Here is a 23,095-nt window from a genome sequence, read left to right as displayed (position 1 = left end):
TTAAAATAGATAAATAGAATAGAATATCTTTGAAAATCCATAAGTGACCCCCAAAACAAAAGACAACAAAGTGCCTCAGCCGTGACTTAAATCCTATTAACTTACAGTTTAGTATTGACTCTTTTTGAAAAGTTCACCTTTTCCCCTTCTAATAAATATGACATTAGATATCTATTAAAGGAGAGAAAGCAACACCAAATGCTTATTCTGCTTATAACTTGGAAATAAAATAATTTCATAGGTGTCTGGCTTTACATTCAGCAAAAGTTCACCTTGGCACAGTAAACGTTGGATTTTACTGACTACTGAAATGCTCTCCTTTGAAACTGGAAAAACCTGTAGGTTAGAGTAAAAGTGCACTGGCTGCCCTGGAACTGGCTTTGCGTGCCCCTGGGCAGGTTACTTAACTTCCCTGTGCTTTAATTTTCTTATTGACAATGAAGATGATAATATCTCTCATCATCCTAATTTACAGAATTAGAGGTCCTTTAAAAACTTCTTATTGACACACCTAACATCCTTGATCATATTTTTAACTTAACACCATAAAAATGTAGCCAGTAACTGTGAGTGGAAACAAGTTCTTGAGCTAACAGCTTTTTGTCTTTCACATACTATCATTGATATAGTCCAGAACTTGGTGCCCTGTCACCTACTTGATCCTGTAAGATGCAAAATAAGTTTATTATAGACAATTTTCTGAATAAAAAGTTGAAATGTATCTATAAATATAGATACATACACTATGTGTTTATCTACGCTTGCTAACAATCAATTGACTGAAACTTCACATTGCAGTCAGTTTTGGTATTGTATCCATCAAGGCTCTTCATTGAGTTGTAAGGAGATGAAATTTCTCTTTGCTTCCCCTTTTTTGATTCTCTCTCGTCTCCTCTCTTTGAGTGAAGTAAAATTTATTTTTTTTTTGGATTTTGAAGCCTTTTCTTTTTCAGAGCCCACAGAGAAAAATCAATTTTAAAAAACCAGGACACAGTAAAAGAATGAAAGGAATTTTGCTTGGGGGCAGGATTAGTGTTGGGAAAAGGAATCCAGGTTTATGAAGCGTGTTCTCCCTGCTTTCAGAGGAGCATGAACTGCTATCCTAAAGGGCTGGGGAGGGAGAGGGCCAGAAAACCAGGGGAAAGAGGTTTTCTTCCCTAAGTTTTATTGCCACCTTGACCTCTGATCTGTGGTGAAAGGAGCTGGGAAGATTTACAGGAAATCTGGATTCCTGAGATTTCTAGGGAACAGCAAAAGTCTGACTCTGTATTGCAGAAGCAAACTTGTTTTTTTGGCAAACATTTTTATTCCATTATTGAAAGCAGTGGTGGATGGATTTGGGCAGGGATATAATGTGGGCTGCTTTATATTCTCCGTGGCTATTAAAGGCACAAAAGGCAGTGTTGCTTGATGGTTAGAGCATTGGCCTGAGCACCAAAGGGTCACAAGTTCTATTCCAAGTTTAGGGCATGTGCTTGGGTTGTGGGTTCGCTCCCTGCTCCTTGTCCAGCATACGTGGGAGGCAGCCAGTTGATGTGTCTCTTAACATTGATGTCTCTCTCTCTCTCTCTCTCCCTCCCCCTCTCCCTCTCTCCCTCTCTCCCTCTCTCCCTCTCTCCCTCTCTCCCTCTCTCCTTCCCTTCCTCCTCCCTCCCTTCACTGTCTTTGAACTCTTCACTGTCTTTGAAAAGCAATGGAAAAAATATTCTCAGGTGAGGATTAACAAAGAAACAAAAATGGCAAGGTGTTTCTGCAGAGGCAAAAAGTGAGGGGAAAGTTGGGAGGTTTGAATCTAAATTGCCTACTCCATAATTAGTCTAGGGCTGGCCCACTTTACCAATCTTTTTTTACCATTGCCCTCAGGGCCTGACAAAATAGCTACTACACAACATGATTATTAATGTCATCATTAATCTATTATGTGGTTTTTGCTAATGTATTTCTCAGAGTATGTGATTAATGCAGTGGTTCTCAGTCCTGCTAGAATCACCTGGGGAATTTTAAAGAAACCTGATGTCCAGACCACACACGAGCCTAATTTTATCAGAACCTGTAGGGGTGGCACCTAGCCATTTTTTAAAAACAAAAACAAAAATCTTTCTAGATGATTCCATTGGCTTCATGTATTATCTCTCCTAGGTAAAATAGTTTAACACAGCAGTTCTCACATGTTTTGGTCTCTCAGGACCACAAATAGCTTTTGCTTATGTGCATTGTGTCTATTAATATTTATTGTATTGAAAATGAAACCAGATATTATATATATGTTTGATTATGGATATATTTAAAAATAACAAAAGCTGTATATCAGTATATTTTAAATAACATTTTCTTATGAAACCACTACGTTTTCTAAGACAGAATTTTGTGAGAGGATTGGCGTTTTTGAACATTTAAAAAAATTTAATGTGTGAGTTATTAGAAAACAATTGGATTTCTTTATGCACTCAATCTGCTGTAGTATGTTATTTTGGTTGAAGTATATGAAGAAAATTTTGCCACACTCTAACATGTAATAGAAAAAAGAAAGAATATTTTAAAGTCTCTTCAGATAATTCTGGATAATTTTTTTCGCTATTAAACCAAAGCATGACAAATGGCAATGTCATAAAAAATTGCTGCAATGTGGAATCTGAAACCATACAAATAACAATTTTTACTCCATGACATTAAAATGCATTGGCCTCCCTTATACTTTGAATGGATCTTTTCTCTATGATTGGGCATAGAGCATTTGGAAAATGCTGGTTCACTGAGTTTTGCAGATATTCCAAATGTCGAACATTTCATTATATAGTAGTTTTAAAATGACGTTTGTTAAAATTGACTTTGTCAGAAAAGTTGTTACTATCAGGAAACTGTCAAGCTTATGGTAGCAGACACAAGTTTTCTAAAATTCCCATTTTTACTTGAAAGATCCAAGTTCTATCATTGGCTATAAATACTGTCAGTTATTATTCTTGAAGGCATAGGCAAACTTTATTCATTTTCAAACAAATACCTGCCAAATATACAAGTCTGAATAATAACAGCTTACCAGTAAATTATTCTTCCAAGCAGAGTAGAATTTTATGATAAAAGCAGATGGCTCTTCATGCATCTCAAACATTGAGGTGCTTTTCCTTGAGACAGCTGTCCAGTATGTAGCAGAAGTACTTTATTTGTACCTCGCAGGTTGTCATGAAGAATAGTAAGAGGTACTCTCAACTTCTGCTTCCAGTCAAGATGGAGTAACAGGCTGGATTTGTCATCCCATCTTAAAAAAAAATTAACAGTAATATTCAAATATTGGAAAATAGGCATTCCAGGAGAGCAATGAAAGAAGGAAAAAGAAAGTCATGAGCTGGACTTTCCCCCTATGGCTGTATAGAGAGAATTTCCAGGATGCTGTGGAGGCAGGAATCCAAACAAAGCCAGGGGATCTCTGTGAGATGAAATGACAGACTTGAGAATATGGGAAGGCCAAGTAGCTATAATTTGCAGGACAGAATGTGGGAGGAGAGAAGACAAGCTTCATGTAGGGAGCGCTTCAGAGAGCAATAAAGATATCTTCATAAGACTTCAGCTGAGGATGGATCTGCCTATGCATATGAAGAAACTACGCAAGTTGGAAGAATAAACTGCCAAAAAGGAGCAGACATAACAAGCCCGAGAGCTCAGACAGGGTCAAGAGCATTTTGTGTTTCCACCAGAATGGAAAAATTTCAAAATACAAGGGGCAAAAAGTAGAATACCCAGAGTATTGTTTCATTGGGGGTCAAATTACACCCAGATTGCAGGCTGCTCTGTTCCAGCCTAACAAAATTTAGAAACAAGCCTCCACAGGATCGAACTCTTTCCCACTCGACTGTGTCTCAGAACAAAGATCAAGAATATTTAAGGAAATGACACGTATGTCCAGCACCCAAAAAAGTAAAATTCATAACAGCTGGTCTCTAATAAAAAAAAATTACCAAGCATGCAAAGAAGTGGGAACATACAACCCATAATGGGGAGAAAAATTAAAGAAACACACACACACACACACACACACACAAACACAACAAAAAAAAAAACAAAAAGAAATGGCACAGATGATAAATTAGATAAGAATAGTAAAACAGCTGTCATGATTATATTCCATATATTCAAAGGTAGAGAAAAGGTTGAGCATGTTAAGGAGAGACACAGATGGTATGAAGAAAATCCAAATTAAACATCTAGAGACGGCAAAAAAGCAATGTCTGGGACAAAAAGAACACTGGATGGAATTAACAACAGATTAGACACTGCCAATGAAAGACCAGTGAACTTGAAGATGTAGAAATATAAACTAGACAGATAAAAAGTAGAAAAAATATAGCACTAGTGACCTGTAGGAAAACTTCAAAGAACTTTATATATATAAAAGCCTAAGCAACTGTTTGTTCAACCAGTAGCTATGATGCACACTGACCACCAGGGGGCAGATGCTCAATGCATGGGCATGGAAAAATGGAACAGACTGATGAATCTCAGAGGGAAGTGGGGAGAGGGGAGGGTGGGAAGAGATCAACCAAAGATCTTATATGCATATTAGAGGCCCGGTATACAGATTTGTGCACCAGTGGGGTCCCTTGGCCTGGCCTGTGGGGATTGGGCCGAATCCGTGCACCAGGTCTCCAACATCCCACAAGGGGTCCTGGTTTGTGAGAGGGCACAGGCCAGGCCCCACCGGTGCACAAATCCATGCACCGGGCCTCTAGTCCTATATAATAAAAGACTAATATGCAAATAGACCGAACAGCGGAATGACTGGTCACTATGACACACACTGATGACTGGGGGCAGATGCTCAACGCACAAGCTGCCCCCTGGTGGTCAGTGCACTCTCATAGGGGGAGCGCTGCTCAGCTAGAAGCTGGGCTCACTGCTGGGGAGCACAGCGGTGATAGTGGGAGCTTCTCCCGCCTCCGCGGCAGTGCTAAGAACCCCTCGGGGGATGTCTGCCTGCCAGCTTAGAGCCATTGGGAGTCAGACATCCCCGAGGGGTCCCAGACTGCAAGAGGGTGCAGGCTGGGCTGAGGGACCCCCCCCCCCACACCCCCAGTGCACGAATGTTGTGCACTGGTCCTCTAGTTTATATATAATTGGAATCCCTCAAGGAGGGGGAATAAAAATTTGAAGAAATAATGGCAAAATTTTTCCAAATTTGATGAAAACTTAAAACCCACTGATCCAAGAAACTTTATGAACCCCAAGCAAAAGAATGTAAAGAAACAAAGAAAAAACCCTACCAAGGCACATCGTAGTCAAATTGCTTAAAAACTGTGATAAAGAGAAAAATCTTAAGACAGACTGAGGCACATTGCATGCAGAGGAACAAAGATTAGGATGACAGTCAATTTCTTATCAGAAACAAAGTAAGCAACAAGACATTTGAGCAACATCTTTATTTTTTAAAAGTATATTTTTATTGATTTCAGAGAGGAAGGGAGAGGGAGGGAGAGAGAAACATCAGTGATGAGAGAGAATCATTGATCATCTATTGGCTGCCTCCTGCATGCCCCACACTGGGGATGGAGCCCGCAACCCCGGGCATGTACCTTGACCCGAAATTGAATATTGACCTTCTTGATCATATGCTGAACCACTGAGCACACTGGCCAGGCAAAAAACCTACTTTGTATGTATTATAAGAAAACAGTTTAAAAGTAAAAAGGATGGAAAAAATATACCTTGCTAAGGCTAATTTTAAAAAAGTTAAATGGCTATATTAAGAATAGAAAAAAAGTAAATTTCAGAGCAAAGAATATTACCAAGTATACAGAGGTTTACTTCATAATGATAAAGAGGTCAAATTGTCAAAAAGAAATTATAATCATAAACATTTATGCACTTACTAAGGCTTAGACATACATTATGTAAAAATTAATAGAACCAAAAGAAATAGGCAAATCCACAATTATAGTCAGAGATTTTAACACCACTCTCGTAGTAATCAATAGGACAGGTAGAAAGAAAATCCGTTATTATATGGTGGATTTCGGGAACATTACCAAATACCTAGATCTAAATGACATTTATAAAGCATTCTATCCAATAACAGAAGAATACACAGCTTTTTCATGTACAGAAGGAATATTTACCAAGATGGGTCATATTCTGGGCTATAAAACAGTTCTCAAAAAAAATTTTAAGAATTCATTCATACCAAGTCTGTTCCCTCACCATGACAGAATTAAATTTGAAATCAATAACAAAAAGATATCAGGGCAATCCTTAACTATTTGGAAACTAAATAACACAATTTAAATAACCCATGGGTAAGAAATGGATATGTTCAATCTCTTGATTGCGCTGACAGTTTTATGTTGTAAACATGTTAAAACCCATCAGGTTGTATACTTTAAATATGTTCAGCTTAATTATATCTCAAAAAAGCTGTTAAAAAGACATGTAATGTACTCAAAAGTTGAAATTTAATAATCACAATTTTTATTGTTTCATCAATGATATTCTTAAGTGAGACTAGCTCTTTTTCTTTTATCACACTGTTCTCTCTCTCTCTCTCTCTTCTTTCTCTCTCTCTTTCTCTCTCTCTCTCTCTCTCTCTCTCTCTCTCTCTCTCTCTCTCTCTTTTTCTTTGCCATGCAGGGCAGTGAAGAATACAATGACTACAAGTACAGTTTTGTTTTTTGTAATAGTACAGCTTTTTGTGTCCCGTCTTGGTAAGTGCCAAGATGTGAGAGTTTTACCCACCATTGCTTTTGCAATATTAGTGCCAACTTAATACAGTGAGAAAAAGGAAATCTTGCTTTGGTATTATGATAAAAATTGAGTTGACCTCTCAGACATCTAAAAGAGTCTTGGAGAATCCCCTGGGGGCCCACGGATCACATTTTGAGAACTTGTTTTAACAGAAGTTTTTGGTCATGAATGCTTTAGTCCATTGGTGTCACTTTACAGGTGGGACCAAGTGTATGAAAATCCTGCCAAGGCAACTGCATGGGGAAGATCTTTTTTAGCAGTTGGGTTCTTAATGTGCTTCAAACCAACAGGATAGGGTTTATACTATAATAAAAACGATAATGACTCCACCTGTGACTAGGGCTATCCTTGCATAAACAAAATTTTTTGCAATGATGAAAAACAGCGTCAATTTGTTTAATTAAATGTAATAGTCATGGGTTATCTTCTACAGGAAGAGTCTAAAGAGTGGAAAAGTTGCAGTAATGAAAAAAAATAGCAGATATTAAAAAAAAAAAGTAGATACCAGGAATTTCTGACAGTTTCCAGAGTGGGGGGGGGGGGGGAGAATGAGTGAAGGAAAGGGGAGAAGGATATTTAGTATATAAGGCGCAAGAAAAGATATGAATAAAGAAAGTAGGGATACATAAATAGAGAGCTGTGTTGGGTTTGTAGATTTACAGCAAGTTGTCAGGAAAGCCCACATGTGTAAAACACCGTTTACTAACATCAGCTCCTTATGCAAAATGTTTTAGATCTGTTCAAGATACATTATACAAATGCATTAGTGGTGGATACAGGAATGCACTGCTCAGATCCCCCTTCAGGGAGGGACTGTTCCTGCTGTTAGTGTTCTTGGCAGACAGCCTCTAGCTGTCAAGTCCTCTGGCTGCAGAGAGCTGCTTGCAGGAAGTACCCCATTGAAGTGGGGGTATCAAGCTCCAGCAATTCTGACTCACTGTGGGGCATCTCTGCCAGGCGATTTCAGCTCCTGGGCCCCCTGTGGGGCTAGGTGAGGCTGTGGAGAGGGGCCCCCTTCCCCACGACATTTACTCTCAGCTCAGTCAGCTCAGTCGCGTTCCTCCCGCCCCCTCCCTCAGGGGTTTGTCCCAGGGGCACTCCCTAATACACATCCTGAATGCTAAACTCTGTCTCCTAGTCTGCTTCCTGTAGATCCAAACTGCCACCGCGTCTTACTGACTGAAATACAACCAAACTTGGAGAACCCTCAGGAATGGAAAATCAAGTTATGTGTTAACACTTTAACTCAAGCTTTTCCTTATTTCTTATTTTGAATTGCTTATACTTGGCATGATATTATCTTTAACCTCTTGTTTCATATAGCTTTGCTATTTCCGCCTCCCATTTTTACAAAAATAGGAACCATATTGTAGAAAGATAAAAAGGTAATAGGGTAAGAAAAACGATTAGGCTGATGGTTAGTTACCTAGACTCTCAGTAAACCCACTATTTCAAGGTTGGTCTAGGCCAGTGGTCGGCAAACTGCGGCTAGCGAGCCACATGCAGCTCTTTGGCCCCTTGAATGTGGCTCTTCCACAAAATACCACGTGCGGGCGCGCACATACAGTGGGATTGAAACTTCGTGGCCCATGCGCAGATGTCGGCATTTTGTGGAAGAGCCACACTCAAGGGGCCAAAGAGCCGCATGTGGCTCAGGATCCTCAGTTTGCCAACCACTGGTTTAGGCAACAAGAGAGGAAACGTATTGAGACATGTGATAGTGGTTTTGTTCTGACTATTGTACTGTCCGTGAATGTAATAAAGAAGTTATTTAATTTTGCGTAAGCTTGATTATTTAATTTTGCGTAAGCTTGAAGGGTCCAATTGTCAAAACTCTCGGCCATGAATAGGGTTAGTAATTCGGAACATCAGGAAAATAGGTACTTAAATCCTGTCTTCCCCTGTAGCTCCAGAGGAGGGCAGAGCAGTGTCTTCTCTGGTCAGCCCTCTCTTTTAAACTCATTCTAACAGCCAAGCCTAGAAAATAGTCCAAGTCAGCCAGAAGGCTGGCTCCATTACCTTCAGACATTTGCTCTTGGGGAAACAGGTAAGTTTCAACGTGTCCTGTTGTGATATTTTTTGGGATCTATATGTTCCTAGGAGATGACTCAGGAGAGGCCACACCCTCATCCTCACTGTGGAAGAAAAAGAGGACGGTGCAGTCATTGTCCTGACAACTTAGACCAGACACCCACAAAGTAGAGATACTGTTTTATTTTTTCCAGGATTATCTTGATCAGTGATCTTTGATGCTACAAAGTAAATCCAGTTGTGTTTAGCTCTACCTTTTGAGGGGCTGCATTGTGGAAGAAGACTGCCTAAAGAACCACGGTGGACATTCTAGATCTTGCTTATGTCAGGTAATCCCTTTAACCAGACTTTTACCCAGTTTGGCAAGGTAAGTGTTTGTGAGAAAAAAGAGGAAAGGTAAGATGGGCTCTGGGTTCAGGCTTTGTATGGAGGGCGGGGAGTCTCCGTTTGCACATCTGTAAATCGGTATGATGTTTATGAAGACTAAATGAGGGGACATGGGACAAGCACCCAGGACAGTGCCCGGTACAGAACTGTGGGAAGACACTTCATAACCGCACCGGGTCTGATGAAACCTCGCTCCCCTTGCTCTTCCCTGTGATGGCCCTGGAGATCATAAAAATGCCTCTCCCCGTCTCTTCCTTCCTTCTCCTCGTCCTCCCCAAGACAAGGAAGCAGCCGTCTCCGTTCCCTGGGATTCGGAAGCTCCAGCCTTCCAGAACAGCCCAGCCCGGGGGTTGCTAAGGTCGGGATGGGGGAGGGGGAGGAGGGGAGAGGAGAGCTGCGGCTTCAGCCTGCGCTGCGCAGCGCAGCGGGGAGGCGACGGGGAGGAGATGGGGGGGCGGGCGCAGTCCACCCCAGGGTGGAGAAGAGGGAAGGCGAAGGACGCGCGCTCCCAGGCTCGTGACCGTGACCGCGACCGCAGGCGGCGCAGGGACCGGGGCGCAGATAGCCTTGGAGAGATGGCAGGCGGCGGGCACCGGCGCGTCCTGGGCGCCCTCCACCTGCTGCTGCTGGCCGCCCTGCCCCTGGCAACCGAGGGGATCAGTCGGGGCGCCGCAGCCTGGACCCAGGAGAAGGTGAGGGACTGCTGTTACGCGATGGTACCTGGGCGGCTCTTGCCGGGTGCGGGGATCTGGGGCCGGGCGAGCCCACCTAGGCAGCGAGGGAGGCGGGGCGGAGCGGCGGTCCCCGGCCCCAGCAGCCGTGCCACTTCGGGATCCCAGGGGAGCGGGGGCTCTGCGTCCTCACCAGGGGGCCTCGCTAGCCTCGGGGACGCCGCGGAAGCTGGATGAGGTCACCGGCCTCCCCTCGGCTGGGTCCAACGGGGCTGCTGACAGGCGCAGGAAGTGTGTCTGGCCGGTGACCGCCCGCAGGGAGGTGGGAGCGCATGGCCGCGCTGCCGCCCACTCGGGACCCACGAGGCCCGCGCTCTCCCACTGCTGCATCTGCATCCCAGGACACCCTGGAGACGCTGATGTTTCCATGTAGCCTCTGGACAGACGTGTGTTGTCAGTCCGTTTTAGATTTTCAAGCGGAGCAGCTCCGAACCAAGGACCTCAACTGGATACCCACTTTCCTTAAACATTTTATTTTTTTGGTCTTAAAAGAGTAAAATGCAATGGTCAGAGCAATGTATCTAGGTATAGGTGCAAATTTCATATAAGGAACTTAGAATACAAGTGCTTTGCAAGTGCGCTCGGTGTGAACTAAGTAGGTTCACAGGTATTTCCCTTTCTTGTGTAACAGTTTTGAAATCATGATATTGCTAGAGGCTTGTGCTAATGTTAATGGTATTGGAGTAAAATGGTATGGCCTTCAAGATACAATGAAAGAAATACAATGAGCCTAACCGGTTTGGCTCAGTGATTAGAGCGATGGCCTGCGGACTGAAGAGTCCCAGGTTCCATTCCGGTCAAGGGCACTACCTGGTTGCGGGCACATCCCAAGTAGGGAGTGTGCAGTCTCTAACTCTCTATCCCCCTCCCTTACTCTCTGTAAAAAAATCAATAAAATATTTTTTAAAAAAAGATACAATGGAAAGCAGCGAAGTAAAGGGATATCAATACTGACAGTGTTGTTGAACACATCTTTTAAATGCTTACAATTTACGTGCCTGTATTTACTCACACGTGTGAAATACAGGGCACACGGGAGAATGCACAGGCCCTTACTGGCACTCTAGTCTGCTCCTCCCAGCCGTCTGCATAGGGGTAGGAACAGCCCAGGTCAGTTCTCTTAATGAGCCTCACCATCTAGGGGCACACACGCTCCCACTGCACAGGGAGACCATCAACCACAGGAAGACCATCAGCCACAGGGAACCTGGTGGGGATGCAGGAAGCCAACTCAAGAATAACTTCATTATAAGAAAAATAACTTCATCAGAAGGTGTCACATTGAGGTACCGACTCAAATCCTCTCCTTCACTTCACTGTGAGGACCTTCCTGGTCAGAAATTGGGCACAAAGAACCAGAATGGGGAGCTACACCAAACCTGTACTTGTAGATGGCAGAAGGTGCTGCATTCTTAAATTGTTTAAAGCCATGAGAACTGAACTTTTGGGAATGTCTTTTAAAGTACAAGTCCCTTTTATATTTATTTCAAGAAGCTTCTAGTCACTGTAGTTTTGGGAAACTGGATGCTCTCTGGGAAAGTGGTGCAAGCAAATGAACAAATGACAAAATCAGCTGTGACCATGCCTGAGAGGCCCCCTCCCTCTTTTTTCGGTAGGCCTCCATGAAGGCCTCCAGGCGGCCAGTACAGCGTGCGGCCTGGGAAAAGAATTAGTCACCACTAAAACACATGCCTTCCTGCTCTCTATGGCATGGATGTTTTAACCATGTGAGGTGTGCTCTTGGTACACTGGTCTGCCCAAAGGTGAGGCGTGGCAAAGCACTGATTTTGAAATCCTTTTTCCTGGCTGTGAAATAAAGGTGTGTCTCTTCCAGCAGCATCTAATATGTAAAAACAGTTCAACCCTAGCTTAAGGTTGTGTTCAGAAGATAACGATTTGGTTATTTGAAACCTGCAAGCAATTTCTCCATAGCAGCAATATTAGGAACCTCACAGTGCCCCGTGAAGAGGGACATTTATCTCCAAGTTACAGATGAGGAAACTCGACCACAACTACACCTCTTCCACTTTCTTCTCCAAAGTAGACGAGGCCTGGCTGATGGTTCAGGGACCGTGTCCAGCTAGTGAAGGAGTGTGAGAAGATTGGAGGGCCAGAGGAAGAGCTTACGTACTCCTCTCTGGGTCAGCATGGACCCTAAATGGAATTCCAAAATCAGTCATTTTGTTTTTGGAACCCTTTCTCCTTTCACTCCTTAGTTCTCCCTTCCCCTCATCTCCCTTATAGAGCTTAAAGGCTATTATTCTGGGGGTTGATCCATATTCTAAAATTACTTCTGAATCCTGCCTTTCCCAATCGCCAAACAGTTTGGCCCAAACCTATCCCTTTAGTACAACCTTGTCAACCAGCTGTTAAAAGGAATCTAATTAAATCAATCCTCCCTTAGGTGTGAATGACTGGTGACTGTGTTTTTAAAACAGAAGCTTTTAGCTCTAACACATTAAGGAGTATGGCTTGTCTTGAAGTCTCCCAATTATAAAGTTAACTCGTGCTGGTTTTGGGAAACTAGGAGAATACAGAAAAGGACACTAAAAAGGAAACTATCATCACCCATAAGCCCACATTCAGAGATGATTGCTGTTAACCATTTTGGTATTCTTATTTGTTTGTGAGAATGTATATAAATGTGTGTATTTATGTTTATAGAGATGATAAAATTGTACCAATCTCATGAGTTTTATGAGAATTGAATGAGCTATTTACATAAAGCATTTAGCACGATGGTTGTCATATAGCAAATGTTCAATTAAGGTCACTTGTTTATTTTATTATTATTTATTGTCTAAATTTTTACATATGTCTCCTTTTTCCCCAAATGATCCCCCCCTCCCCCCCAGCCATTCCCACCCCAGCAAACCCCCACCACCCCAGTGTCTGTGTCCATTGGTTATGCTAATATGCACGCATACAAGTCCTTTGGTTGCTCTCTAACCCCCCCCCCCCACCTGCCATTTGTCTCTGGATCTATTCTTGTTCATCAAATTAAGTTGATTATTATGAGTGAGATCATGTGATATTTATCTTTCTCTGACTGGCTTATTTCACTTAGCATAATGCTCTCCAGTTCCATCCATGCTGTTGCAAATGGTAAAAGTTCCTTCTTTTTTATAGCGGCATAGTATTCCATTGTGTAGATAGATGTACCATAGTTTTTTAATCCACTCATCTGCTGATGGGCACTTAGGTTATTTCCAAATCTTAGCTATTGTAAATTGTGCTGCTATGAACATAGGGGTGCATATGCCTTTTCTGATTGGTGTTTCTGGTTTCTTGGGATATTGTCCTAGAAGTGGGATTACTGGGTCAAGTGGAAGTTTCATTTTTAACTTTTTGAGGAATTGTTTATTTTTTAAAATAAATACACATGACTTTCATACTAGAGATTATGCTGCATATACAGTTTTATATCTTACTGTGTTGCTTAATTGTATGAGTATTTCCTTGAGCTCATAATTTATTGAAAGCATCAGTTGATATTTACAAAATCATCATCATTCCACAATTTAACTATCCCTTTATTGCCTAATATTTAGATTGTTTCCAAACTTCCTCTATTGTTAAGCTGGGACCCAATGTATTTTAATGGTAGAAATTTATGGTAACAAAGGTGAAGTTCAACGATAAAGTTGAAATTATACCAGGGATAGAGGGACAGAGTCTTTGAACAGAGCAACCATATACAGGAGAGTTGGCCTCACCTAGGAGTCCTCCCTCAGGGTCAGCTCTAGAGAGCTGCTACCGCTCCCCCCAGTATTTCACATTCCTCTCCTAGAATCTAGAGCCACATGTATTCTAAAAGTCCTTAGTCATCCATCCACCCATCTCACAGCCATTGATTCTTATGGAAACAGCAACAGAGACTTCAAGGCAGGGGCAGGGAACTCATGGTAGGATGGGTGTTGGTAGCAGAAAAAGACAAAATGTCCCATTTTGAACTTCTACTAAGGCCGTGGTCGGCAAACTGGGGCTTGCGAGCCGCATGAGGCTTTTTGGCCCCTTGAGTGTGGCTCTTCCTAAGCCTTAGGAGGACCCCAATTAAGTTAATAACAATGTACCTACCTATATAGTTTAAGTTTAAAAAATTTGGCTCTCAAAAGAAATTTCAATCGTTGTACTGTTGATATTTGGCTCTGTTGACTAATGAGTTTGTACTAAGGTAAGTACTATGACATCGATTTTACCAATAAGGAAACTTGTCCTAGTCACAGCTAGTAAGTCAGGGAGCTGGGATTTCACCCTGAATTGTTCACAGCCTGCACTGCTTTGCTTTTCGATAGATGCCTGCTTGCATTGAAAGAAGAGACATATTGTTATCTCATTCAGTTCCCTACCCTTCCACGACTGCATTTGTAATGTCAGTGGCATCCCACACGCAGAAGGAGTTCAGTGAATGCTGCCTGGGTTGAATTTGCAGGTAGACACAAGTGTTATACCAAGTGCTGTTGGGAGATCCTCACATGGGATGGAAACTGGAATTGAATTGAGCTTCTGTAACACTCTCCTTTTAGTGCAAGGATTTGGGACTGCATAGCCCTCTGAAAGGAACCACGTGATTAGCCTAGAGGAGTTGCCTCAGGGTATCTGGTTCACACTTTTTGAGCTGAATGATTTTTGTCACGGAAAGCAGACTTATTGTCCTTTCGGCCTGGGTGAAAAGAGGCAGGGGCTGTAACAGAGACTCATTCCTCGAGAAGCCCTGTACTGATAGAAAACTGCCGATGTGTCTCTGAACTGAACTGAACCCAGAATAATTTGGGTCTTGCACTTAACATGGGCTCAACACTATTTCTGCCTCATTTACTTTCCTTGCACCCAGCCCTCGCTTTCTCTCCAGGTTTTCCCTCTTTTCCTTCCTCTCATCTGCATATAGATTTTTCTGTTTATTGAGTTCAGAGAGTGAGTCTCCATAAAAATTGAATGAGTGCCATTTAGGTTGGAGAAGTCAAATGCTTTCCCCTCGGAGCTTTAATGAATAGAAAGGCTTAAGTAACTTACCGAGTGTGGTGGTTTCCCATGTCTACCCTTCACTGACCGGGGAGCTTTTATAAACTTGGTGATTTCATAGGGGGGCAGAGGCGGGAAGGACTCTTTACTGAAGTACGTTAATTACATGGTTGAGTTCAGGAGCCTGAAACAACTCCTGCAAGTCTCTGTATTCAGGAGCATCCACGGCCTGTTTGTGGAACTTACCCTTTATTCATCCATTAAGCAGTTTTTGGATGATTCTTGTGGACTATGTTTCACCCACATTATCTGTTACACTAGAAATGCTCGAGAGTTATTTGTTTTGTTCCTCTTTTTTTCTGAAACCCCTTAAGAATTCTTTCAAGCCTCCATAAATCCCCGTTAAAACATAAGCTTCCTTTCCTTTTGCTGAGGACATGACCGCATCCACAGCGACCAGGTAGGCTCTGGGGTGGCATTTGTAAATCATTGGAAAAGGAGTCACTGTCCAAACAGCTTTCTTCCTTTGTTTTTTTTTTAATCCTCAGCTGAGGATATTTTTCCATTGATTTTTAGGGAGAGTGGGAGAAAGAAAGACAGAAATAGAGAAACACATTGATTAGTTGCCTCCTGTACAACCAGGGAGGAGCCTGCAATCCAGGTACATGCCCTTGACTGGAATCGAACCCGGGATCCTTCTGTTCTCAGGCTGACGCTCTATCCACTGAGCCAAACCGGCTAGGGCTCAAACAGCGTTTGAAACAATATCTGCCCTGGGCCGACCCAACTCGAAGTCATCACAAGCTATCAGAAATTCAAAAAGAACAAAGCTCACCAATATGGAACTACAGCGTTTCCTGGCCCTTTGCAGTAGGTAGCCACCTGTCTCTTCTGTCTTTATAATTGCTTGTGCATTCAACTGACTTAATATTTATGATAGCAAAAGGCCCAATTTACTTTATTATTATGTAAACCCAATCTCGGTGAAGATAGCTTTCGAAAGATAGTCACCTGTCACTTCCTTATTTGATGAATTCACCCACTATTTATGGAGTGCTCAATATGAGCTAGGAAGAGAGCAGAAAAAAGGAGAGAGTTTTGCTCTCACATGAAATCAGGCATTAAACAAGGATAAACCCAAGGAAGAGTCCTCTAAGCTACCACCTGAAATGAGCAGGAGTTGGCCAGGTGAAGAGGACGGGACAAGCCTTCAAGGTAGAAGGCACCGCGGGTGCAAAGCCCCCATGGGGCACAGCCTTACACTGCCTTGGGGCCTGGAAGGATGCCAGGGCGACTGAGCCTGGTGAGCTGGGGCGAGTGACCCTTCCTAGGGCTTGTGATCCAGCGGGAGGGACCAGGCAAGCTCTCGTTGGTCAGGTTAAGTAATAATTAACCACATAAAGTCTTCTGACTTCCTGCCTCCATTTTCTTATTTCTTCTTTTCCCATTTCCGGTGTTTTGTCACTAAGCTTTTGTTTTCTTCTCAAATTGCTGTTTGAGAGGTAATGTAGATGCACTTTGATTGTGGAGTACCGAGGAATGTAAAGGCTGCAGTGACAAATTTATTAAGGAAATATATTTTAAAATGTATTAGCAGTAAACAAACACAAACTTAAGAACAGGAGATAGATCATTGATATTTTAGAATCATAGTTTTACAAAGCAATTGTACCAAAAGTCATTACAACTTACACAGGAAATGCGTTAAATATTCATTTTCAGGTTCAAAGCATTATATTAATTTTGTTTTTAAGACAAGCTGTCAAAAGAATTAGTTTAGCCCAGTTGGCGTGGCTCAGTGGTTGATCGTCGACCTTTGAACCAGGTCACAGTTTGATTCCCGGTTCGGACACATGTCCGAGTTGCGGGCTCAATCCCCACTGTGGGGCGTGCAGGAGGCAGCCCATTAATGATTCTCATCATTAATGTTTCTATCTCTCCCTCTCCTTTCCTCTCTGAAATCAATAAAAATATATTTTAAAAAAAGAATTAGTTTAACTTCCTAGATCGTAGGGGCCAGTTTTTTAAAAAAATATATATTTTATTGATTTTTTTACAGAGAGGAAGGGAGAGGGATAGAGAAGTTGGAAACATCGATCAGCTGCCTCCTGCACACTCCCCACTGGGGATGTGCCCACAACCAAGGTACATGCAGGCCAATGCTCTATTCACTGAGCCAAACCGGTTAGGGCGGGGCCAGTTTTTAATTTGACTAGCTTAATGTGCCTTGTATAACATAAGAGCTATCCCTTTATTCTGAGATTCAAAGCCAGTGTTTTTCAAACGCAGATGTCTCAAGGTAAGTCTTAAACATATTATGAAACAATAGTTGGTTAAATAACGTTGTTTAATCCTCAGAATGATCACCAACCAGCCATTCTGAATTCATCGTCTCTCCGGCAAGTTGCAGAAGGCACCAGTATTTCTGAAATGTGGCAACATGATTTACGGCCATTGCTGATAGAGCGATATCCAGGATCCCCTGGAAGCTATGCTGCTCGCCAGGTGAGAATGCAGCACTCAAATCTAAGGGCTGTTGAATACTTGCTTTCACGTGAGAGGTTATCTATCTCCAGTTCCGAGTTATCTAACATTCAGATCTGCATTCTAATCTTATTATTCGCCAAAATAGGCAACCAAGAAAACCAAACAACTGAGAGTAAATGTCTGTTTTGTTAAGCATTGCATGTTAGCCTAAAACAATTTATGTGTGAAATCTCTGTGTGGGGTATGGTATCAGACAGGGTGGTAAGTGCTCAACTCTTGGTCATTTCTATAACAACCCCTTGGGCCCTAAACACCCAACAGTAACAGCCTTAGACAGCCCGTGCTCGCCAGTTCTGGGCCGAGAGCGAGTTACTGTCCTATCAGGCTTCCCTTTGGGAAGTTGTATTCTCCCTGGTGGGAGAGTCAAGATCAGTGACAAGCTACTTTCTCCAGGGCAGTGCTTCTCAAGCTTCTGACTCTGGCCCATGGTAAAAATGAGTGTGTATATGCAGAAGTCAAGCAGTCTAATTTCAGTCCAGATTCTGGAAGGGATTAACCTTGACCTTCCCATCGATCACTGGAGAGTGGATGTTGGGGGGAACCGGCTCTGTGGTGTGTGCTCACAGATGTCTCTAGCTCTGGATCTTCTCATTTCAGTGATACTCCTTGGGCTCATCTCTCTTCCCTATTTAAAAGAAATGGGCGTATAATAATAAAAATATAGCCTACATTCTACATTGCATTTTAGCATGGCTGGTGGGCCCAGGCGTTTGCTATCTGGAGTGAGGGAAGCACAGCAGCTTTAGACTCTCTCCCACAGCCAAGCGCCCCCTGCCTCGGACATTCTTGTGAGAAGAGCAGTCGTTTTTGCAGCCTGCTCTACAGAATTGTAGTGGGAGCTTGCAGATCAAGTCTGAAAGCCAAAAAGCACAACAACGAGATATATTGGTGATGTAATTAGGTTATGCAGCCAATATGATTGTTTAGAAAGAAATTAGTTGCTAAGACAAATAAAAATATTTACACAGAATAAAAAAAAGATTACTTTAGGCAGAATTCTTTCTGGGCCATTTGCTGATGCTTTTGAGGATTTTAGTGTCAACATCGATATCAGGAATTATCGCAACTGGTTTAGTAGTTGAGAAATGAGTTTGTGTGTGAGACTTCAGTTGAGCAAAGCTAACAGATATATATTTTAAGTCCCAATTCATTTTGTAAGCACGTAGGCTGCTGAAGACGGTTTATGGAGCAGCTCAACATCTGGCTGCCAGATGTTCTGGAGTACAGGCCTTTTGAAAAAATTTTTTTGCATGACCCCTTTTATGGGAAATAATTTTTCCCTCAAGTCTGAAGATAACTTATTTTCATATTCTGTGTAAAGGTTGTCTTAGATGCACAATGTTTTCTCTCTATTCAAACTACTAATATTCTATATCATATAATTTTATATATTCTCATTGAGAATACTTGTAATTAAAAAGTAAAAAATCTTTAGCTTGGCTAGTGTGGATCAGTGGTTGAGCATCAATATATGAACCAGGAGGTCACGGTTCAATTCCTGGTCAGGACACACGCCCGGGTTTCGGTCTCAATCCTCAGTGTAGGGCATGCAGGAGGCAGCTGATCAATGACTCTCTCATCATTGATATTTCTATCTCTCTCTCCCTCTCCTTTCCTCTCTGAAATAAATAAAAATATATTTTTTAAAAAAATTTAAAAATTTTTTAAAAGAAGGAAAAAATAGTTTGTTAATTACAGTTTAGTCATATGTACTGATAGCCAACTGTGAACAAAGCCCAATACTGAGGATTGTGGAGAATAACAAAAATGAGATATAAATGATGATTTCAACAAGGTTACTAGTATAAACATTCTTTTTTTTTTTTTAAAAATATGAAAAGACAACTTCTCAACCTATAATAGAAAAAGGCAAGGTACTGGGTATTTGTGCTATGTAGGCTGAAGTCCATCTCACTATAGAAAGCAGACAGTGGGCAGCTGGAGAATTATGTTTTTATTTGGCGTTTGCAGGGTTGGCTGTAGAGACACTGTGCTTCCCCCTGGTTCAGCTCTCTCCCCAGAAGCTTCCTGCCACAGTTTTTCCAAGGTCCTCGCCCACGTGCCAGGTCACATTAGTTAGGGCAGGACGCCACACAAGACTTGGCGAGGCTAGAAAATTGTGTTTCCCTGGGAGGGAAAAGTCTCCCCTTCTTTTCCAGTTATTTGTTTATTACCTCAGGGTCCATCCCCACTGATGGTCCTTGTGGAACAGATTGCTGGTTATGTGGATGGTTACTTTGTCACTTGACTTGAAAAAAATCCTTTAAAGCAACTTACAGCAATGTGTGTATTTCAAAATAAAATAAATGGAACCCAGTGAGAAAAACGAGGCAAAGGGAAAATAAAGGCAGGAAAGGGCAAATGGAACAGGGATGAACTCACCCACAGATGCTTAAAGAAGACCCTTCTAGTGCCTGAGGTGGAGTTTCTTTTGTATCTGATACTTTTTCCTGTCATTTACCGTGTTGCTCAGAAGGTCTAAGATAACCAGGAGAAACGGGTTTATTTTTACCAGAACGTGCAGTGGGTCTGGACCTTCCTTGAATGCAGAAGGAAAGCTAGTCACTGTGGTTCAGAGTCGCTTATTGATTCTTAGAGTGGGCAGGACATCAACTATCCCTAGCCATCCCCTTGTTGTGGGACTCCCTTTATATTATCCTGAGCAGGTGAGCATCAGTATCTTTTGTTACTGTTCATTATATTGCGAAGTATCTGTTGGACTTGAGGCACCTGCTATACACTGGGGACCTAAAGAGCTATCATGTGCTGTGCTTGCCTCAGAGAGCTTAGAGTGGAAGTTGAGACCCTGGTATATCTGTTTCCTCAAACATGCCTACTTAGCCTCCTAGAGAAATGGAAAGTGGGCTTTAATACATATTGAACTGGATCTATACCTCCGGACATGTAGAAATGTTCATGTTAGATTGTTAAGTGAGAAGAATAGGATTCTATTCCTATAAAAACACATCCAGTCTACGAGTTTGTGCTAATATATGTTTGTGTAAAAAAAAAAAGAGAAGATGTACATCAGACTAGTAACAATACTATTAACAATTTGCAGGGAGAATATTGGGGGAGAGGGAGAAGATTAGCCTTTCTATACATCATTGCTATTCATTCAATAAGCATGTACTGCATTGTTAACTTGAAAGGCCTATAAACAATTTAAAACATACTGAGCAAATGAAACCTGTCTCGATCTGAAATTTTGTTATTTTTTGTTTTGAACAGCATATCATGCAGAGAATTCAGAGACTTCAAGCTGACTGGGTCTTGGAAGTAGACACCTTCTTGAGTCAGACACCTTATGGATATCGGTCTTTCTCAAATATCATCAGCACCCTCAATCCCACTGCTAAACGGCACTTGGTACTTGCTTGTCACTATGATTCCAAGTATTTCCCCCATTGGGACAACAGGGTGTTTGTGGGAGCCACCGACTCAGCCGTGCCCTGTGCGATGATGTTGGAACTAGCTCGTGCCTTAGACAAGCAACTCCTTTCCTTGAAGGTATCTGTTTCCCTCTTGTAGATTCTTGGCATAAAACACATGAGCAGTAACTCAGAGTGAATTCGAGAATCCTTGCGGGGAGTGAGAAGGCCGTTTAGAAATGTAGACTTTCAGGACATTTTGTATCAATTGTTTGCAAAATGGTATGAGTTTGAGTGAATATTAATTGGAAGATTACATTATTTGAAATGTCAACCATGGGCAATAAACCTAAGATACACGACAGTGAATTCATTAATTGGCACCTGATTTCTTAGTTTTGAATACACATTAAATTAAGGGCAACATTTCTTTGTGAAAAATTAAGAAGGAGGAAGATTGATACAGGTATATGTCTGAGAACTCTGTTTATTTCTTCTTGTTTATGGAGCCACGGACATCACAACTTTCTGATCTGAGAGACGGTGGCCCTCAAGAGTGAGTAATTCAGACGTATCAAGATGAAAAGCATGAAGCAGAAATGCATTATTGTTATTATCTGTGAATCTCAGCTCAATTTTATGTAGCATAGTAGAGCTTTTGTTATGTTCTCAGCTCAGAATACTTCTGGGACTCTCAGATGTTATTTCAGTCTCTGTGTTCTTAAGGGTATATTGGGGAAAAGTGCTAAACTAGATGAAGACATTTTGTTCAGATATCACTCATAACCAAGTAAACACAACAAAGCAAAAACAAAAAACTTTGTTCGCAGGCAACGGATGCCTCTTTCTCCCCTCAGAGCTTTATGAAGGGGCTGGCCTTGGGTACAATGGGGATAAAGAAGTAAAATGTTTATCTTGTAATGGAAGTAATAGAGATATTTGGTTCTATTTTTGTTGGGTATGCTGCACTTGAAGAAAGCAAGAATTGTTTATAACCTCTCGGTATCCTTTTCACTGTGTTTTGTTTTGTTTTCTGAACTTTCTATGATGTCTTTGTCCCGTGCTCTACCCTGCTTTTAACTAGAACTCTTCCCCAGCTATTGGGTGAGGGTTTCTGAAGCTGATGTAACAGTTTGATTTCTCATATTTGCATTCTAGTGTCAGGACATGAAATGAAATGGATGTGACGTAAAGGCACAGGTTGTGTAGTGCCTGTGCTTTTTCTGGGGGAGCTCCTGTACCTTTTGCATGTACCTCATACCTGCTTTTGGTAGAAAGAGCTGAATGAGTTGTTGGGTAGGGATCCCCATGAAAAAATGCACGTACATTCTCTTCATTATCCTTACTAATAGAGGTAGTGATGTGGACAGTTTTTAAAAAGGGCTAGTTTTGGGTACAAGCATTGAGAGTATCAGATTTATTCTCCCAGTTGGATTTTAATTTAAACTGTAAGGAGTTATTTTAAGTTCTTCAGCTGTCACGGATTGGGTAGGCGGTGATGGAATGTGACCTGGGAGAGGTCTGGATTATTGTGCCAACTCTTTGCAGCCCTCTCCCCTCTAGTAATAAGATTGTAATTATGTATTCACATCTTTTGCCTTATAACTTTGCTGTGTTCCTCCCTCCTCCCCCAATGGTAGGTTGTACCATGTCATTCCTTACCTCTGGACTTGGTTATTTGACTTGTCTTGGCCAATAGAATGCCTGTAGATGTGACACAAGCAGAGGCTAGAAATGTGCTTGTGCAATTGGGCTTGCTCCCTCGTGCCTTTGCCATCACCAGGAAAAGGGTGTGCCCTGGCTAGCCTGCCAGCCCCTGGAGGAGGATAAGAGACATGTGGAACAAAGCCAACCTTAATGACTTTGGTGAAGCAAGGCTCCTGATCCAACCCACACCGGCCTCGATCAGTTGTCCCCAGCTGACCTACAGACCCAGGATTCATGAGTGTTGTTTTAAGCCACTGAGTTTAGGGTGGTTTTTCACACCTTACTATTGAGATAGCCTTGGGTGGGGAAAGAGTGCAGGTAATTCACCAACTATGTTGACACTGGTAATTAGGCATCTATCATATTGCCACCAAGAAGGATTGGAAGAGCTTCACAAATCAGGCTACACAGATAGTGAGGAAGTGGGGATGGGGGGAGCTGGGAAGGAGAGTGTTGTTAAATCTAAGGAGCACTTAGAAACGTAGGTTCCCACCCCACACCTGGAAGATAGGTGAGTACCCCATCTGTATTCTTGCGGGAGATGACAGAATGTTTTTCTAGAGAAACTGAACCAGGAAGGTTCTGGACATGCTATGAGACACCAGATGTAAAGGAGGGCAGTAGTGAGGT

At 42.1% G+C, this 23,095-nt stretch overlaps 1 protein-coding gene across 2 annotated transcripts in view; it reads left to right on the top strand.

Annotated features, from left to right (window-relative positions):
• QPCT (glutaminyl-peptide cyclotransferase) overlaps positions 1 to 23,095 on the top strand; it is a 42,136-nt gene that overhangs the window by 7,437 nt on the left and 11,604 nt on the right. The window contains exons 1-3 of one of the 2 annotated variants that reach the window (XM_059660121.1): positions 9,601 to 9,839; positions 17,199 to 17,345; positions 20,619 to 20,897. In XM_059660121.1, coding sequence (XP_059516104.1) covers positions 9,723 to 9,839; positions 17,199 to 17,345; positions 20,619 to 20,897 — 543 coding nt within the window. In that variant the 5' untranslated portion in view covers positions 9,601 to 9,722. Of the gene's footprint in view, positions 1 to 9,600; positions 9,840 to 17,198; positions 17,346 to 20,618; positions 20,898 to 23,095 lie in introns of those variants that run through there. The other variant, XM_059660123.1, reaches the window with a different exon arrangement.

This window comes from Myotis daubentonii, chromosome 12 (assembly GCF_963259705.1).
Source record: "Myotis daubentonii chromosome 12, mMyoDau2.1, whole genome shotgun sequence".
In the NCBI taxonomy this organism is placed as follows: domain Eukaryota; kingdom Metazoa; phylum Chordata; class Mammalia; order Chiroptera; family Vespertilionidae; genus Myotis; species Myotis daubentonii.
This window is presented reverse-complemented; position numbering and strand designations above follow the sequence as displayed.